The following is a 19,209-nucleotide window of genomic DNA, read 5'->3' as shown; positions in this document are numbered from 1 at the left end:
GCGTAAAACCTTGCCCTGTAGCACCCTTGTATGGAACTGGGCCCATCGGACCGCGGGGATGCAGGATGAGAGAGAACCCAGGAGGGACATTGCTTTCCTGAGAGACATGGTAGGGCTATTGGAGGCGTTCAAGACCTGCTGACGTAGGCGAACTAATTTTTCAGGTGGAAGACGACACTCCTGATTCTGCAAGTCTAGGGTTAAGCCCAAGAACTGCTGGATCTTCATGGGCTGTATGCGGGACTTAATAGCCACCCTAACCGCTCCAGAGCTGATTTCGCTTTTTGCAATTGATCCAGACAATGGACTGCTGTTTTGCCTACAATAAGGAAGTCATCCAGGTAAGGAATTACTAGGATGTTTGCTTCCCGCAGATGGGCCATAACCTCCGCTATAACTTTAGTGAACACCGGGGGGGGCGACTGCTATACCAAAGGGAAGTGCGACATATTGAAAATGCTGTAACGACCGCTGTAAATGAACTGCCACTCTAAGGAAACGCTGATGAGAGGCATAGATGGGTATATGGTAATAAGCGTCTTTTAAACCCAACACCACCATAAAACAATTTTCAAACAGTAATTTTATTGTGGAACGGATAGTTTCCATTTTGAAAGGTCAAATGACCATGTATCTGTTGAGTGCCTTCAGATTGATTATGGTCCTGTAAGAATTATCTGGTTTACGGACCAAAAATAGGGGGGAGTAGAAGCCTTCGCCCTTCTCCGCCTCTGGTACTTTTATCAGTACTCCTTTCTGACATAGGTCAACAACTTCGGTCTCTAGGGCAGTCTGTTCCGCCAGGGAAGACCTGAGCGGGGTGACCCTAAAACTGTTCTGGGGGACACCGGCAAATTCTAGCTTTAGGCCTGAAGCTATCAACCCCAGGATCCAGTTACTGTTTGAGATCCGCGACCAGGCTTGGCAGAAGGCAGATATTCTACCTCCCACCGGCCAAAAAAATCTCTTCCTAGCAAAGGGACGTCTATAGGAAGGGGTGGGCAGGGAAGGGAATTTCTTTTTATCGTCGCCAGCCTTCTCCAAGAGTTCATCTAGGACTGGTCCGAATAGATATTGCCCCTCACACGAGATGGAGGAAAGTCGGGATCTGGCCTGGATATCCCCGGGCCAGCATTTCAGCCATACAGCCCGTCGGGCTGCATTTGATAGTCCTGCGGCCTTGGCCGCCATTCTTGCGGAATCTGCCGAAGCGTCGACTAAAAAGGCTGCCGCATCCTGGATGGTAGGTAGGGTTTTCAAGATAGAGTCCCTCGAGGCTCTGTCCTCTAACTGCGTTTCCAGCTGGTCCAGCCAGACCGTCAAAGATCTGGCTGTGCAGGTAGCTGCTACTGCCGGTCTCAGGGCGCCAGCTGACATTTCCCATGTGTGTTTCAAGTAGGAGTCCGCCTTTTTATCCAGCAGATCCTTTAAAGAGACCATGTCATCAAAGGGGATAGCGGATTTTTTGGATGCCTTAGCCACTGCTGCATCCAATTTCGGGGCGGTCCCATTTATTTACCACGGGGTCCTCAAAGGGATATCGCCGTTTAAAAGCTGGTGGTAGGGAGCCTTTCCTTTCTGGTTTCCTCCATTCCCTAGTAATCAAATTTTGGACCTTGTTTAACGGGAACGACTTACGTTTCCTGGGGTCTAAATCCCCGAACATTAGGTCCTGCGCTGACCGTTCTGGTTTTGTGTCCGTTAGCCCCATGGTAGCCCTGACTGCCTTGACTAGTTTGTCCACTTGTTCCAGACCTAGGCAGAAACGACTGGCGTCTTCCTCTGAAGAGGACAAAGACGCAGAGGTGGAGGGCTCTGAGGACCCCTCTAGGGTCAGCTGAAGAGCCTGACCCTGAAAAACTTGCTCTCTTTCTCTTCCTAGACGACTCCCTCTGGGGTACGGATTTTAGGGCTTTAACCTCCATCCTGATAATTTCCCTTAGACTTGTAGTGAAGTCAGGGGTTTCTTCCGCCACCCACAGGAGGGGGGACAGAGTAAGGAAGTATGCCTGGTAATTTCTTGGGACTACGCCCCCACTTTTTTTTTTTACCGTCTGCCGTATGCATGACTGGCACAGCCTTTTAGGGTAGGCATCCGGCAAGGGGCATTTGCAAAGGGCGCATTCCCTGTTTTTTGCCTTGTCAGTGCATTTCTTCCCCTATAGGAGGAAAACACAGTGGTTCTGTGCCCTTTTCTTCCCCCCGGCAATCCGGGTTCACAGGTGTCATGGCCAAAGGGCTGATTCTCGTCCCCCTTCCCTCCGACGTCCATGGGTACTTCCCCCGTGTGCCGCCCCCGCCGCTCTGCGCCTTGGCAACACACGGGGAGAAAAAGCCGGCCGGCATCCGACTTCCTGTCCGGCGCTACTGGCCCCGCCGACTGCGTCACTTCCGGTCTGAGGGGATGCGCAGGCCACCAGCGCCATGGCGGCGCCCGACCCCGCACAGCGCTCTCTGCACGCCACCGAGGCACAGCCGCACCCCCCGACCGCGGCCCGGACAAAGGGAGACCGCGCCAGCAGGACCAAGGACCGGGGGGAGGATCCATACTTACCCGCCGGCTCCGGCCCAGGAGACGGGCATCCGCCGGACCCCGCTCCCACCTGCCCCGCACACTGACGTGGAACCCTACCCGGGCCACCGTGGCGCTTCCAGGGGACTCCGCACTGCCCGAGGTAGGAGACCCCCCCCCTGCTACCTGAGTCGGACAGCCGGCCTGGGGATTCCTTCATCCATGATGGCATGATCTGTAGGGAATCCTGTTCTCCAGGAACAGGAAACCAACTGATGCGTGGGAGAGGTGCCGCCCTTATGTATCTGTAGGATTTCCTGTTCCTGGAGGGCGGATCCCCTCTCTCAGGTGGTGCTGTCATGGACGACCGAATAAAATGGATGGCTTCTACAAATGGATAATGATCCTAAAACAAAAGTCAAAATCCACAACAGACTACCTGAAAAAGGCACAAGCTGAAGGTTTTACAATGGCCCTCACAGTACCCGGATTTGATCATCATTGAAAATCTGTGGCTAGACTTCAAAATAACATTGCATGCAACACAACCGAGTAATCTCACAGAACTGGTAGAATTTTCTAAGGAATAATGGATGAAAATCTGTCAAACAATTGAAAGACTCTTGGCTGGCTTTAAAAAAATTGTTTACAAACTGTGATACTTTCAAAAGGAGTGCTACTGGGTACTAACCATGCAGGATGCCAAAACTTTGCATCTGCCCACTTTCCTTTTTGCAATTTTGAAAATGGAAAAGATGAAAAAATATATTGTTTTCTTAAAACACAAAGGAAATGTGTCATCTTTAACTTTAGGCCTTTAACAAAAATGTATCTTCAACTTGCTTAACTGTTCAGCAATTTTGTCCAGGGGTGCCCAAACTTTTATATGCCAATGCTGTACATCTTTGAACATGAATACTAACATTCTGTATAGCAATTTCAGACTTACTGTTTCTCACATAACAGCTTGCAAAATTAGATTTTCTAAGCAACTCCATTCCAAGTTCTTGTAACTTGCTGCATCCTTCCCCATTTCCCATTGCTAAAGTATCCAGCTCCCCGGGGCCATTTGTCTGTCCTTCATTAGGCCCAGCGCTACTGCTCCTGACTTCACATATCTGGCTCTTCACGGCAGAAAGCTTGCTGCGAACCTCAAGGACCTGAGACTTGTACCTCTTCAGCATCTTCAAATCTGGAGACACACGCCAAGATGTCTGTTGTGTTCGCATGTCTCTGTCTTTACGAGAACAGGATGCTGAAAGCATAAGCAAAGTAGTATGATATGTTAGAATGATGTCATTAGAACATTTACAGTTGAACAAAATTTACGACAGTAAAGAGCAAGTTCACTTTTTCAAAATGTGCACACGTGGTCAAAATCGTTTGTACCCCTCTTTAATGACAGAAAAACCAACAATGGTCACAGAAATAACTTGAATAAATCAAAAAACATATGAAAATGAACAAATGAAAATCAGACATAGGAAGAATGCTGGAAAAGCAAAGAAATAAAAAAAAAAATAAAAAACTCATGAAAAAGGCCTGGACAGAAATGACGGCACCCTTAACTTAATATTTTGTTGCACATCCTTTTGAGGCAATCACTGCAATGAAACGATTCCTGTAACTGTCTATGAGACTTCTGCACCTCTTGACAGGTATTTTGGCCCACTCCTCAAGAGCAAACTGCTCCAGTTGTCTCGTGTTTGAAGGTTGCCTTTTCCAGATGGCATTTTCAGCTCTTTCCAAAGATACTCAATAGGATTTAGGTCAGGGCTCATAGGTCACTTCAGAATATCCCAATGTTTTCCTCATTGCCATTCTTGGGTGTTTCTAGCTATGTGTTTTGGGTCATTATCCAGTTGCAAGACACATGACCTGCGACTGAGACCAGGCAGCACATTTATCTTTAGAATCCCTTGATAGTCTTGAGATTTGATTGTATCCTGCACCCTGCGCCAGATGCAGCAAAGCAGCCCCAGAAAATAACAGAGCTTCCTCCATGTTTCACAGTAGGGACAGTGTTCTTGTCTTGAAATGCTTCATTTTTCCGTCTGAGTACACAGAGCTGATATCACAATACTTTCAGGCCATAGAACGTAATTGCGTATGCCGGCGCATGCGCAATAATGATTTTATGCTTTGCCCACACGCCCGGGAGGACATTTCAATGCGCACGCGTGGAAACTCTACAGGATCTGTGATATTCACAGATCACAATACGTACAGCAAGCTGAGGAGGGGGGTGAGAGAAGAATAAGCCCCACCCATCGGGCCGCGGTGATTTACATCGCAGGAGAGCTAAAAATGGTATTTATGCATCAAAGGTGGGGAGTCAGGGGGTATCAAAAGTACTGCTATAATGCTTATGTGACACTAAATTGAATATCATCTTTACATGTTATCACAAAAAATAGGCGACAGATTCCCTTTAACATGTTTGTCTATAATTTTCTAATCTCCTGAGACAACACTTTCCTTCGCTTCCTCTGGTTCACGTTGAGTGTGACACACACCATGCCACCAAACAGCACAGTGAGTATCTGTAGCCCCATATACAGGCTCACTCACTGATTCCAAGATTGCAGACACCTGTGATGCTAATTAGTGGACAAACCTTGATTTAACATGTCCATTTTGTCACATTATTTTCAGGGGTACCATCATATCTGTCCAGCTCTATTTCATGAGTTTTATTTTTTTTTAAATTCTGTGGAAGCATGGTTGAAAAGCAATGTCTGACTTTGATTTGTTCATTATCATGGATTTTTGATTTATTACTTGTGTCAGATTCAAGTTATTTCTATGACCATTGTGGGTTTTTCTGTCATTAATCGAGGGGTACCAACAATTTTGACCATGTGTGTAGCTTGCTAAAACGTAATACAATTTTTGTACCTACCTTTTCTTCATATTCTATTTTACTTTTAAAAGCTAGCTGGGGCTATGTGCCTCGGCTGTCTAATCAGATGCGATGTCTGGCTGGTTTCTCTCTGCCATAATCCCTTTTAATATTAATAGCATGAATTGGGTGACAAGTTTCCTTAAATTTATTATTCCTCCTACACAGGTTTTCATGAGGAGAAAATCAGGACACATTATCCTGGAACTTTATTCCCACCAATGCTCAAGATGTTTTTTTAAAAACTGGGCATGGCGACAAATTGGGGTAAATTACAGGATTCTTTCACAGCTCATAGCTTCCATAGATTTGATTTTCTGGAATGCATTGATGTGCCTAGTATATCAAGAGACGTCATCAAAGGTCACTGGCGCAATGCATCACTGGGAACGGGACCTGCCGGGAGCATCGCGATGATCGGGAATGCTGCGCGGGACGTCGGAAGGTGAGAAAAAAAAAAAAAAAAACACACACGATTTTTTATTTATTTTTATTATTATTATTTTTAACATTAGATCTTTTTACTACTGATGCTGCATAGGCAGCCTCAATAGTAAAAAGTTGGTCACACTCGTCAACACTATGTTTGACGAGTGTGACCAACCTGTCAATCTGTCTTCCAAGCGATGCTACAGATCGCTTGGAAAATGCTAGCATTCTGCAAGCTAAGTATGCTTGCAAATCGCTAGTTTTTCCACGGGAAATAGGTGGGAATTAAAATGCAGTATTCTCGCATATTTCCCGCGGAATGGAATTCCACAATTCCTGCGGAAGTTTCCGCGGCAATTCCGAAACATGTGCACATAGCCTCACGCTACATTCCCTGCCATGTATCAGCACCAGCGGCCTGCCAGTCAGCTGGAGGAGAGTGGAGCTAGGCAGGGAATACAGCGCAAGTCAGCAGAGGAGCTGTGAGTGAATCATCACACCTCAATGCACATCCAGGTTCCCCTTAAAATTGGTTTAGCCAAGTGCTTGCAGGAGGGATATAGTCTGGTAAGAGGAGGTAATATATATAGACTGGATGGCTGACCACCAAGCACAAGGGGCCTGTGCCCCCGAGCGACAGGAGTAAGGAAACAGGATTTTTCATTACTAAATATTGAGCTTTGAAATACAAAAACACGCAGCAATAAGTTAGGCAAAATATTAAAAACTAAAAAATTGTCACCAACCAATTTTTTATTCTTATTGGCATCCAGTTAGCCGGTCACAAGACAAATTATGTAGGTCAAGAACCTCATGTCAATTTAAGCAATCAATTATGTCAAGAAAGAGGTAACGTAAAAGTAAAAGCGTTCACCAAATGTTCTATTGTTTTACTCGGTCACAATAAATGCTACGAAGTGACCTTGCATTGCAAGCAGTTCAAGCCTGATTAACTGCAAAACAAGAACATTTTGTAGATAAGCAATCATTTCACTTGCAGCTGTCTGGCAGCTAAATAGGCACAAATCACAGAGCAAGTCTGACACCACACAAGATGTTATAAAAGGCTACTGAAAAGAGGGGGTGGAATGAAAAACCGCTATCAGCTGCACTGTCATCTTCCCAATAGAATAGTAAACCTATAAAGAAAGACTGCATACCGTATATCATGAATAGTTTACAAATACGGTATATAGCTACATTAATAACATATAAAATCATTTATAACATGTGCATGGAGACTATCTTCTATTTTGATTCAGAGGATCTTAGTTATATCTGAAAAATTACTCAAACATTCAAACATTCAGCAGTTGATATAGCGTTACATGAAAAAAATAAATAAATTATAGTAGATTAGGGGGAAAGATGAATTCCCTAAAAATAATGAACGTTTCTAACATGTAGATACCATTCTACAACAAAACAATGTCACCTGTGCCAGAGGTAGACAAGTAGTTAAAAAAAAAAAAAAAAAAAGTACTTAGAGCATAAAATAGTAATCAATAGAAAATGTATTAAATAACAAAAAATATAACCCTATATACAGAAATCCTGTAAAGTGCAAGAGGTTATAGAAAATTAAAAGAGTTACTGCAAAGCACAAAAAGAGTGCTACATAAAATATGCTGCATACTATGGCATAAATGACTGTCTCCCTCATAAGTACATAATGGGCCCACACAGGAACAAAAGAATAGAAACATTAAACATGGTAAGACTGAAATAAACATATCCCATCAACATTCATTTCTTGGATGATATTTATAAGATTGTCTCCACACACATTTTAAGTACTGTTACTTTTATATGTTAATAATTTCTCAACTATCTATGGCTTGTGCAATCTTTCTTTATAGGTCCAATGACTTTTTTAGGACAACTAGTATACTTATTTAATATAACTTTTCATTGATGCAAAAAATGAATGAACACAACAGATGTGTTTTGGATCATGGTCAAAGGTCATGTTGGAAAAATGCTTGCTTACCAAGGACATAACATGATGAGAGCATCTTAACTTTCAATGTAAAGCAGTACATCTCTGAATTCATAATATCTTGAATGAAATGGAGCTTCCCAAAACCAGCATCACTCATGAAGCCACGCTTAAGGACACTGCCACCACCATGTTTCACTGTAGGCACCATTCATTTTTTTAAATAAATTTTTCTAAATGTATGGTGCCTACAGTGAAACAAGGCAGTGTCCTTATGCGGGGCTGCATGAGCGCTGATGGTGTCGGGAAGCTACATTTCATGGGATAATGAATTCATAGATGTACTGCTCTATATTGAAAAAGATGTTGCTGCCATCACTCTGTGTCGTGGGTAGACGTGCATTTTTCCAACATAATGATGCAAAAACACACATCTTTTGTATTTCTGAAGAAGAACAGTGTCCACTCAGAAGAAAACCTATGGGGATTTCTGAAGAGACACATTGAGCATCACTCTCCATCCAGCCGCTAAAAGAAGTCATTTTTAAAGAATGGAATAAATATAGATCTTGAAATATAATCAACTTGTTCACTCCATGTCTAAAACACTTGGTGCTTTTCTTAAAAATCGTCGCAGTCATGCAAAATACTAACAGTTTTTTGTGTGGGTGTATTCACTTCTGCTTCACACAATTTGAATAAAACTAAAGATTTAGTAATGAAAGTTATATTATTAACCTTACTTTCATGTTCTGGGTTAAAAAAAATGTTATACGAAACTCAGTCTTGTCAAACACGTTTGTAAACTGTGCTTGTATTTAGTGAGATGATTAAAATCTTACTTTTAAGGGTGTGCACTCATGCTGAGAACTGTATACAGTAAAGAAAAATGAACAAAACTATGGCCCAGATTCATCATTGTTGTTTCTTTAGTTTTCTGGAGTAATTTGCCATTTATTAGTGGCTTTAGTATTTGCACATTATTCTCGGAATTGTATGCCATTTTCTAGACTTTGTTTTTTTTAAGTTTGCTTTAATTTCTCCTTAACAATTTTGCTTATCCACATCAGGGCCTCTGTGGTTTTTATCCATATTTTTAATTCTCTTGAAACTCAAAGGGTGTGGCCCCATCTTGTTGTGCCCATTTCTATGGTAAGCGTTCTTGGTGACGCCTACTCGACAGCGTGTCCGCCAGCTAACTCGACAGCGGAGCTCCCCGATTGGCTGCCGTGCTGTAGATGTCACAGCAGCACCACAGCCAATGCCATACAAGGGAAACAGTAGTGGAGACTGACCTGGGGTCCCAGGAAAGGTGAGCACAGCTCTTTTTATTTTTACATAGCAATCTGCAGCCAGGGGAGAAATCTAACTGTCAGGAACAACCTCTTTGAAGTATTTCTTTCAATATGCACATCAAATCCAGAACTTTCTTGTAAAAAATACCTGAAGACTGGAAAATTGATGAAGGAGGCCTAGGTTGCAGACTCCAAAGATTTTCCACACTGTTCCTGTCTTTTAGGTCCAGTAAATGAATAAGAATAAGAGGATCCAAGTCCAATAAACTACTACTGCTGGAGGCACTTAAGTTGTTTCCCGTGCGTCTTGAGGCTCTACTGCTACCATAGACATGGCTGCTCGCTGAAAAATAAAGCGTATGCATAGAAAAGGTAGGGGAATAAGAGTTTTATCAAAATATTCAACATAGCAGGAGATTTATAAACTACACGATGCAAGAAAAATTCTTGGTTTTGGTGCAAATGGCATAAAAATACAAACTCCTGCTCTAGTAAGTCATCTGCCACATTGCTACATTATCCACGTACAGAGCTCGTTCTTCTTACTACCAGGCTGTTCTCTGAAGTGTGTAAAGATATTTTCGTGCTCCTGTTATATCTTAAGCCTCAAGTGTATGAATATGCAGGGATTATGGAGCTTTTAAACACAAAACATAAAAACATTCTAGAATATGTAAGCAAAGAGGAAGCAAAGAATTGCTTGCCTACCGATTTAGGCCTTTTTTCGACAAACAAACCCCAGAAAAGGGGCAGACATGTCCTGAGATCCTATTTATAGTCAGCTAACTATACAATGAGAAAAATATAAAGCTCTGTGAGAAACAGCGTACAGAAGTGGCAACTCTGTGTGGGTCCAATTGATCGGTACTGTACTCTCAGGTGATGAAAGGGCACATGCTGCTCTCTTTCAAAAGCTGAAATTGGCACAGTCTGTAATGTGCGTTGGCAGAGGGACTCCTCTTGTTAAGACTTTCGATAACGTTACACGTTTGGTATGTTGTAAGACTTACCCGAGGCGCCAGCAGAAGCAGCTGCATCCTCCATCAGTTCTCCTTCTTCCAAATCCATATTGCTACCATACTCTACATCATTTTCACCAGACCTGAACAGGAATAGGGAAGCAAGGTTTCACAGAGGGAAGAAACTGCCCAAAGTAGTAGAAGATATAGCACACACAGGAGCTTGATTTCAACATGTTTGGAACAATTGATTTAATCAATTATGCAAAAAAGTTAGTAGGAAAAAAAAAAAAAAGGAGAAAAACATGCTAAGTATGGGCATATCTTGAATTTTGAACCCGTTTCTGCATTGTTACGATTTAGAACCAGGGAGAAACTGGTTCAAAAACGTGGAATAAATAGCTACATAGGTTGGAAAAAAAAAAAAAAAAGACAGGTCTATGAATTCCAACTTTTCTCCACTAGTTATACTTTTTCTATCGCTAGATCATTTATAATCCACAATGCCATTTGTTGTGAGAAAAGCATCCGGCCTGTTTTTAAATGCTGATATAGTGTCTGCCATTATTACCTCTTGTGGTAGAGCATTGCTCAGTCCAACTGCTCTAACTGGAAAGAACCCTTTCCAATTTACACTCACTGGCCACTTTATTAGGTACACCTGTCCAACTGTGTGTTAAGACTTAATTTCTAATCAGCCAATCACATGGCGGCAACTCAGTGCATTTAGGCATGTAGACATGGTCAAGACAATCTCCTGCAGTTCAAACCGAGCATCAGTATGGGGAAGAAAGGTGATTTGAGTGCCTTTGAACGTAGCATGATTGTTGGTGCCAGAAGGGCTGGTCTGAGAATTTCAGAAACTGCTGATCTCCTGGGATTTTCACGCACAACCATCTCTAGGGTTTACAGAGAATGGTCCGAAAAAGAAAAAAAATCCAGTGAGCGGCAGTTCTGTGGCCGGAAATGCCATGTTGATGCCAGAGGTCAGAGGAGAATGGGCAGACTGGTTCGAGCTGATAGAAAGGCAACAGTGACTCAAATTGCCACCCGTTACAACCAAGGTAGGCAGAAGAGCATCTCTGAACGCACAGTGCGTCGAACTTTGAGGCAGATGGGCTACAGCAGCAGAAGACCACACTGGGTACCACTCCTCTCAGCTAAGAACAGGAAACTGAGGCTACAATTTGCACAAGCTCATCGAAATTGGACAGTAGAAGATTGGAAAAACGTTGCCTGGTCTGATGAGTCTCGATTTCTGCTGCGACATTCGGATGGTAGGGTCAGAATTTGGCGTAAACAACATGAAAGCATGGATCCATCCTGCCTTGTATCAACGGTTCAGGCTGGTGGTGGTGGTGTCATGGTGTGGGGAATTTTTTCTGGGCACTCTTTGGGCCCCTTGGTACCAATTGAGCATCGTTGCAACGCCACAGCCTACCTGAGTATTGTTGCTGACCATGTCCATCCCTTTATGACCACAATGTACCCAACATCTGATGGCTACTTTCAGCAGGATAATGCGCCATGTCATAAAGCTCGAATCATCTCAGATTGGTTTCTTGAACATGACAATGAGTTTACTGTACTCAAATGGCCTCCTCAGTCACCAGATCTCAATCCAATAGAGCATCTTTGGGATGTGGTGGAACGAGAGATTCGCATCAGGGATGTGCAGCCGACAAATCTGCGCCAACTGTGTGATGCCATCATGTCAATATGGTCCAAAATCTCTGAGGAAGGCTTCCAGCACCTTGTTGAATCTCTGCCACGAAGAATTGAGGCAGTTCTGAAGGCAAAAGGGGGTCCAACCCCTTACTAGCATGGTGTACCTAATAAAGTGGCCAGTGAGTGTAGATTCATGTAGTCCTTTGAAAGGGCAAAATCATGTGCCAGTCATTTGCAGTGACCACAAGTGTCTTAATGTATACTTCCATTCCTAACTTTTTTTGTGTAACTTTTTTGCACTATATACGGATGTATGATTTAAAGGAAATCTGTCACCATGTTTGTCCGATACAAGATACGGCCACCAACTTTCAGGCTCGACATTCAGTGTCCCTGCGTCATTCACAGCGTCTCCTCGGCATCGCGCTCCTGACCTTTCCCGATGCAAGTGCACTGCAGTACTTTGCTCTGCCCTCAGAGCAGAGAAGTGCGCCTGCGCAGGAGCGCGATGCCGAGGACACACTAGACAACGCAGGGACGAGTCATCCACACAAAGCAAGTAGGAGGACGGCGATCGTATGAAGACAGGAGGCACAGGACTAGGACCAGCGACACTCCTAGGACTGGACCACCCCCAGGTGAGTATAATAAAAGCTTTTTTTCTTCTCTTATAGGTCGGGTTAGATGCTTATTTACAGCATTATAGAATGATGTACATCAGGCCTGAAAGGTGATGGCCGTAATATATCTGTCAAATCTGGAGACAGGTTCCCTTTAAAGCTTTTAGAAATGTTCGATTCTATTGAATTCCAGCCCAGCAACTACCAGAATACGAGCTGATCTAGAAATTGTGTACATTTGTTAAAATGCTTGAAAAAGAAGGAAATGGGTACAGACATTAGCAGATCTCCTTATAACCAGACTACTACATAAACCCTGTTAACAAAAAAAATGATAAAAGGCTTTATACTTACATGGTCTCTTCATCAATATCATTTTCTTCTGTGTTGCTGGTAGCAGTGGAGCTGGCAGAGGAACAGCTTCCTTCTAAATGGTTTACTTCATCTTCCCCTGCCAGGTCCACATCCAAATCCCCATCAGAGAGATCTTGCTGCTAGCAAAAATACCAAGTGAATGGACTGTCAGCCTTTAAGCAATAAAAGTAACTAAAAACATGTATAGACCAAGACGCCCAACTCGATTATATTGAACAGGTATTCCAGGGACAAATAAAAACAGACAGCGAAGGGGGCTGGCTTAGCGGAGCAGACAGCTAGTCCCTTTCATATAAGTCTACGCAAAGAGCGGATGAAGCATTTTAATATCTTGAAATATATGGGCAAATGAAGCTTCCAGGTCTATTAGGCCAGCACTGAAACTATGACAGAGGAAAGAAAAAAAGCCCCAATGGGATATTGTATACTGCTCAAAAAAATAAAGGGAACTCTAAAATACCACATCTTAGATGTCAGTGAATGAAATATTCCAGTTATAAATCTTTATTCATTACATAGTGGAATGCATTGAGAATGATAAAACATAAAAATGATCAATGTAAATCAAAATTAATATTCCATGGAGGTCTGGATTTGGAATGATACTCAAAATCAAAGTGGAAAATCAAATTCCAGGCTGATCCAACTTCAGTGGAAAGGTCTCAAGACAAGGAAATGATGCTCAGCAGTGTGTGTGGCCTCCACATGCCTGTACAACCTCCTTTCAATGCCTGGGCATGGTCCTGATGAGGCAGCGGATGTTCTCCTGAGGGATCTCCTCCCAGACCTGGATTAAAGCAACAGACAACTCATGGACAGTCTGTGGTGCACAGTGGCGTTGGTAGATGGAACGATTCATAATGTCCCAGATGTGCTCGATTGTATTCAGGTCTGGGGAAAGGGCAGGCCAGTCCATAGCATCAATGCCTTCATCATGCAGGAACTGCTGACACACTTCAGCCACATAAGGTTTAGCATTGCCATGCATCAGAAGAAACCCAGAGCACCTGCATATGGTTTCAAAATGGGTCTGAGGATGTCATCCTGGTACCTAATGCAGCCAGGGTACCTCTGGCTAGCACATGGAGGGCTGTGGTGCCCTTCAAAGAAATGCCTCCTCACACCATTACTGACCCACTGCCAAACCAGTCATGCAGGAGGATGTTGCAGGCAGCAGAACATTCTCCGCGGTGTCTTCAGACTCTTCATGTCTATCACATGTGCTCAGTGTGAACCTGCTCTCATCTGTGAAGAGCACAGGGCATCAATGTCAAATCTGCCAAACACTGTGTTCTCTGGCAAATGCCAATCGTCCAGCACGGTGTTGGGTTGTGAGCACAACCCCCATCTATGGACGTCAGGCCCTCAGACCATCCTCATGGAGTCGGTTTCTAACAGTTTGTGCAGACACATGCACATTTGTGGCCTGCTGGAGGTCATTTTGCAGGGCTCTGGCAGTGCTCCTCCTGTTCCTCCTTGCACAAAGGCGGAGGTAGCGGTCCTGCTGGGTTCTTGCCCTCCTATGGCGCCCTCCACGTCTCCTGGTGTACTGGCCTATCTCCTGGTAGCGCCTCCAGCCTCTGGACACTACGCTGACAGACACAGCAAACCTTCTTGCCACAGCTCACATTGATGTGCCATTCTGGATGAGCTGCACTACCTGAGCCACTTGTGTGGGTTGTAGAGTCCGTTTCATGCTACCATGAGTGTGAAAGCACAACCAACATTCATAAGTGACCAAAACATCAGCCAGAAAGCATTGGTACTGACATGTGGTCTGTGGTCCCCACCTGCAGAACCACTCCTTTATTGAGTGTCTTGATAATTGCCAATAATTTCCATCTGTTGTCTATTCCATTTGCACAACAGCATGTGAAATTGATTGTCAGTGTTGCTTCATAAGTGGACAGTTTGATTTCACAGAAGTTTGATTTACTTGGAGTTATATTCTGTTGTTTAAGTGTTCCCTTTATTTTTTTGAGCAGTGTATATTGAAAGTCAATAACCACCCTCTATTTAAAGAGTTTATCAAGGACTTTTTTTTTTTTTTTTTTTTTACTATGGACCTAAGAACCAACAGGCAGATAGTTGTTAACCACCTGCCTGTTTTGCTTGCTGCAGATTTATTCTGGCTCAGGGCAGTCAGATACCGCTCCTGTCGGAGATTCTGCAGATTCTGCTGACGTCTTGTCGACAAATGATACTTTGGATATGCACAGTGCCCTTAAAAGTAATTTTTTACCAGGTGTTTGCCACCTAATCTGAAAGCAGCATAATACATAAACAGAGACCCTGATTCAAGCAATGTGTCACTTACTGGGCTGCTTGTTGTATTTTTGATAATCTCCTGCTAATAAAACAGTGATTCTATGACTAGAGAATTAGTAATCCTCTCTATTAATGAGCTCTGTATAACCAGGCTCCCACCACTAATTGTCAGTTTCTGCCTATGCACAGAGAAAACAGAAGCTGCCAATCAGTGGAGATGGTGGGTTTATACAGAGCTCAGCATTCAGAGAACTGTTAGATATAGAGTTGATAAAACAGTGATTTTTACAATAACAGCATGCAGTTCAGAAAGTTATAGATCACTGGAGTCCGGGTCTCTGCCCTTTCATCAAGCTACTCTCAGGTGGGGGTAGCGAAATCCAGCTGACAGATTCCCTATAACAGCGGTTACCTGCAGGAAAAGGGCAGGGGAGTTTTGACTTGGAGATACAGAAGAATTAAAATGAGTTTTATGGAAAAGTCCTCATATACACGCTACAAGTTTCTTTAAATGAAAATAGAGGTGCTTACATTGAAGACATCATGAAGGATTTTATCATCATCCTCCTCAGCCTCCCTCGGAGCAGGTAGAGAAGGAATGTTTTCTAGATTTGCTTCTGTCTTTTTGGACCTGGCTTCTGGACTTTCATCATTCTGGGGGCTGAGATGAGTGTCTGGAGGAGATATACCCCTAGATTTCTGGTTTCTGGACAGTTCAATGGCAAGTCTCTATAACAGAACATGCATTAATAAAAAAACTAAGTAATCTGTATCTTATCATTACATGGGTATTCCATATCATACTTTCATGGCGTATCCACCGGATTTGCCATAAATATATTATGGACGCGTGTACCGCTAGTAGGATCTACATCGGTTTTGAGATCGAGGCTCTGACGTATGCTGGTGTCAGAGGAAGGTGGTGGGAATTCCCATTCATTAATATGTGCATTCCGACCAACTGTCTACTGAAAAATGTGCCCAACGAGGCGCCATTCTCGGCACAGATGCGTGTACCTTTGGTAGTACCCACCTCAAACACACATTGATGGCATGTTGTGTGAATATGCCACTAATATACGAGATGGAAATGCCATATAAGCATGGTGTGGGGGGTTTCTGCCATTTTCAAATGACATACAATTGTGTTGTAGCATCTATTCACTGTCAAATCCAATTGGAGTAATATTTAAAATAAAACTTTTAATATTTATTTGTATTAAAGAAGAAGACAAACATCAAAGTATACATATTTTCTCAAGGGGCCAAATAAGTATAAAATAGAGCAACAATCATTGCTGGTAATCAGAGCAACTAGATTACCGATTCCAATAAGATCTCTCAATGAATTACTAAAATGGTATAGTCATACACAACACTAGCGATGGCCAATAGTTGTCAGGGCACCTACTGCTGTCACTGAAAAGTACTGAAGTCTTAGCACCCTACAAGGTCCTACACAGAACCACCAGTCTTAGCTAGAGGTTGTCACTAAGACTATTGTACTATTCAGTGACACCAATAGGTGCCCAGGACAACTAGTGACTGCCGCCAGTATTTTGTAGGACTGGGCCTTTTTAGTGGAGTTACTTATTCATTCGGTCAGAGACAATACTGGAATCAGTAATAATCTAGTTGCTGTGATGGATTACCAGCAATAATTATTGATGATATATTTTATACTTATTTGGCCCCTTGAAAAAAATATCTATATTTTGGCGTTTGTGTGCGTCTTGTTTTAATATAAATAAATATTAAAAAGGTATAATTATAGACCACCCCCATTGGATTTGATAATGAATAGAAATAATTATTAATTGGGGCCATTCCTATATTAGCATACTGTGAAAATACAACCATTGTGTTGTAGCCTGTAATAATTATCTATGATATGAAGGCATTACCTGACCAGCTGCGTTATTTAATGCTATGTCGGTACTTATAAGGGATATTCTCAAGTTTGAAAGCTATCCATATGATAGATGACCCAGATTACTGGGTATGACAGCTGGGACCCCCCCAGTAATCCTTAGATTTGGGCATGAACAGCCCCATGTGAATGGAACAGTGGTCGATCAGACGCACGACGCTTCATTCAATCTTATGGGAGTGCCGAAGACTCGCAGAGCACAGCCCATGTAGGTCTCCAGTGGTCACATTAAGAATGAATAGCGGAGAGGTGCGAATCAACCTCCGCTTCTGTCACTTGGTGCTCGTCAGAATTTGGAACCACAGAGATCGGCAAACGGTCTTAATCCGAAGATAGGGAATGACTTCTGACCTTGGGATCACCTCTAATCATGGGTGAATTTTCATTGTATAACAATCTTCAATGTCAAACTGTTCTTCCTTGGAAGACTGAAAGAATAAAATACTTTTTTTGCCAATTCATTAAAGGGAATTTTATGGGTTTTTTTCCACCTAATCTGAAAGCCTTATAATTTAGAGAAAGAGACACTGATTCCTGTAAAGCATCACTTTACTGGGCTGCTTAGCTTAGTCTTTACAAAATGGTTTTATCAGCTGAAGATTATCATTAAAGGACTAGTAAACCTGCAGTCAGGTACTCAAGCATATTAATGAGCTCTTTATAACCCCGCAACTGACTGACAACTTCCAGCCTATGCAGTGTACACAGAACGATGCCAAATCAGTGGTGTGGGCGGGGTTATGTAGAGGTCAGCATTCAGAGAACTGCCAGATCAGCAGTAGATAAAACTGTGATTTTAGCAAAATGGCAGCAAGCAGTTCAGCAAGTGATACATCACTGGATTTAAGGACTCTGCACCTACATCAATCTGCTTTCCAAAGGGGTAGCAAAAACCTGTTGACAGATTATCTTTAAGGTGTGTGATGCGCACTGTGAATAGAGGCACCTTTTTTTTATATTGCCATTTTATCTTTCTACTTTATAGTGACATTATTTATACAAATGTGCACCGTTATGGCGGCATTATCTATCGATGCTGTATAAGGACAATATTCCCAATCAGTATATAACCATACTATCACACAAACAGGCCCAGTGCGGAAATACGTCTTACTTCTTTTAGGTTGTTTATCTGCTGCACATAACTAGTTTGTGCCGCTTCCAGCTGAGAGATATACCAGTGCTGGTCTCGACTCTTCTGGAAAAATGTAGGAGAGCGAACCTGGAATCTTGAGAAACAACGAATACTGTAAATCTAACAGTTTATTTTTTTTTTTTTTTTTACATAAATCAAAATTTTACCACGTGGAGCGAATGTTCAGCCTGACCTTATACGATTTTCAGAAGATACAAAATAACTATTATTTTCTTCGCTGACCTTGAAGCAGCGATTAATGTGACCCAGGTATACAAGACAGGGAAAAGCAGAGATTAGGAAAAAAAAAAATCTTATTACAAGGCAACTGAACAAATAAAGCCGATCTGTCCATTAGTTACTTACTACTCTTTGAGATTCGGTCATTTCATTAACTTCTTTCAGTAATAACGAATATTCAGAGCTCCTTTTTATATACACTACTCCTGGCTGACACTTTGCTTTCCTTTCCTTCTAGCATTCGGACCACCACGCAAATAGATGTACCTGTGGCACCTGGTACTGTACATTTCCATTTTTAAACACCCCTTTTTAATTAATAGACTGAACATTAGGCACTTATACCCCAACATGTCCAAATAATGAGTTAATATAGTTGGATCGTGGATCCATGAGATTGGGCACCCTCACAGTTAACCTTCAGAAAAGTGGTCAACAGCATGAAGGTTCGGCATCTTACCTTGCGTGTTTTATTTTTTTTTTAAAGATTACATTAAGCATTTGTAATTAAAGGGCACCTGGAAGCAACTTTTACCTACACAAACCAGTTTATACGGCTGGGTGGCTCTTTAAAAGTATAAGTCAGTTTATCAGGTTTCCAAAAGGGTGGTGAGCAATTGCCTTTTGAATTTTGTGGTGGGGAAGCAAAAGTTGCTGACAGTTTCCCTTAAAATTGATGTCTTTGAGCTGATGATGCTGGTTTACTTACTTTGACAATGGATCTTCAAAGCAAGTACAGCAGCTTCACTTGGTTTATCTATTTTAGCATATCTGCAACTTGCACAGTTAAATCTAATTACAGGTCCCCTCTACTGCTTTGGCATTAGTCACTTAGCATTAGCCAAAAGGCAACATGTGGCCCTTAACTACTATGGAGTTGAAACCATAAAAGGTATTTCCCACAATAGAGGTGTAATGAACAAATGCAGCTGCGCTA

The 19,209-nt window shown here is 42.6% G+C and overlaps 1 protein-coding gene across 5 annotated transcripts in view; it reads right to left on the bottom strand.

Annotated features, from left to right (window-relative positions):
- The window catches only part of TRIM37 (tripartite motif containing 37), a 198,214-nt gene that overhangs the window by 66,379 nt on the left and 112,626 nt on the right, over nucleotides 1-19,209 (bottom strand). For 3 of the 5 annotated variants that reach the window (XM_073574320.1, XM_073574337.1, XM_073574346.1), the window contains exons 14-19: nucleotides 18,012-18,126; nucleotides 15,499-15,696; nucleotides 12,679-12,818; nucleotides 10,088-10,179; nucleotides 9,226-9,420; nucleotides 3,462-3,767 (exon numbers count right to left, since the gene is read on the bottom strand). In XM_073574320.1, the coding sequence (XP_073430421.1) occupies nucleotides 3,462-3,767; nucleotides 9,226-9,420; nucleotides 10,088-10,179; nucleotides 12,679-12,818; nucleotides 15,499-15,696; nucleotides 18,012-18,126 (1,046 nt within the window). The remainder of the gene's footprint in view (nucleotides 1-3,461; nucleotides 3,768-9,225; nucleotides 9,421-10,087; nucleotides 10,180-12,678; nucleotides 12,819-15,498; nucleotides 15,697-18,011; nucleotides 18,127-19,209) is intronic. The other 2 variants (XM_073574329.1, XM_073574355.1) reach the window with 1 other exon arrangement.

This window comes from Dendrobates tinctorius, unplaced genomic scaffold (assembly GCF_039654945.1).
Source record: "Dendrobates tinctorius isolate UK_male_01 unplaced genomic scaffold, ASM3965494v1 ptg000007l, whole genome shotgun sequence".
NCBI lineage: Eukaryota > Metazoa > Chordata > Amphibia > Anura > Dendrobatidae > Dendrobates > Dendrobates tinctorius.
Note: the sequence above shows the minus strand (reverse complement) of the source record. Positions and strands in the feature narration are given on the sequence as shown.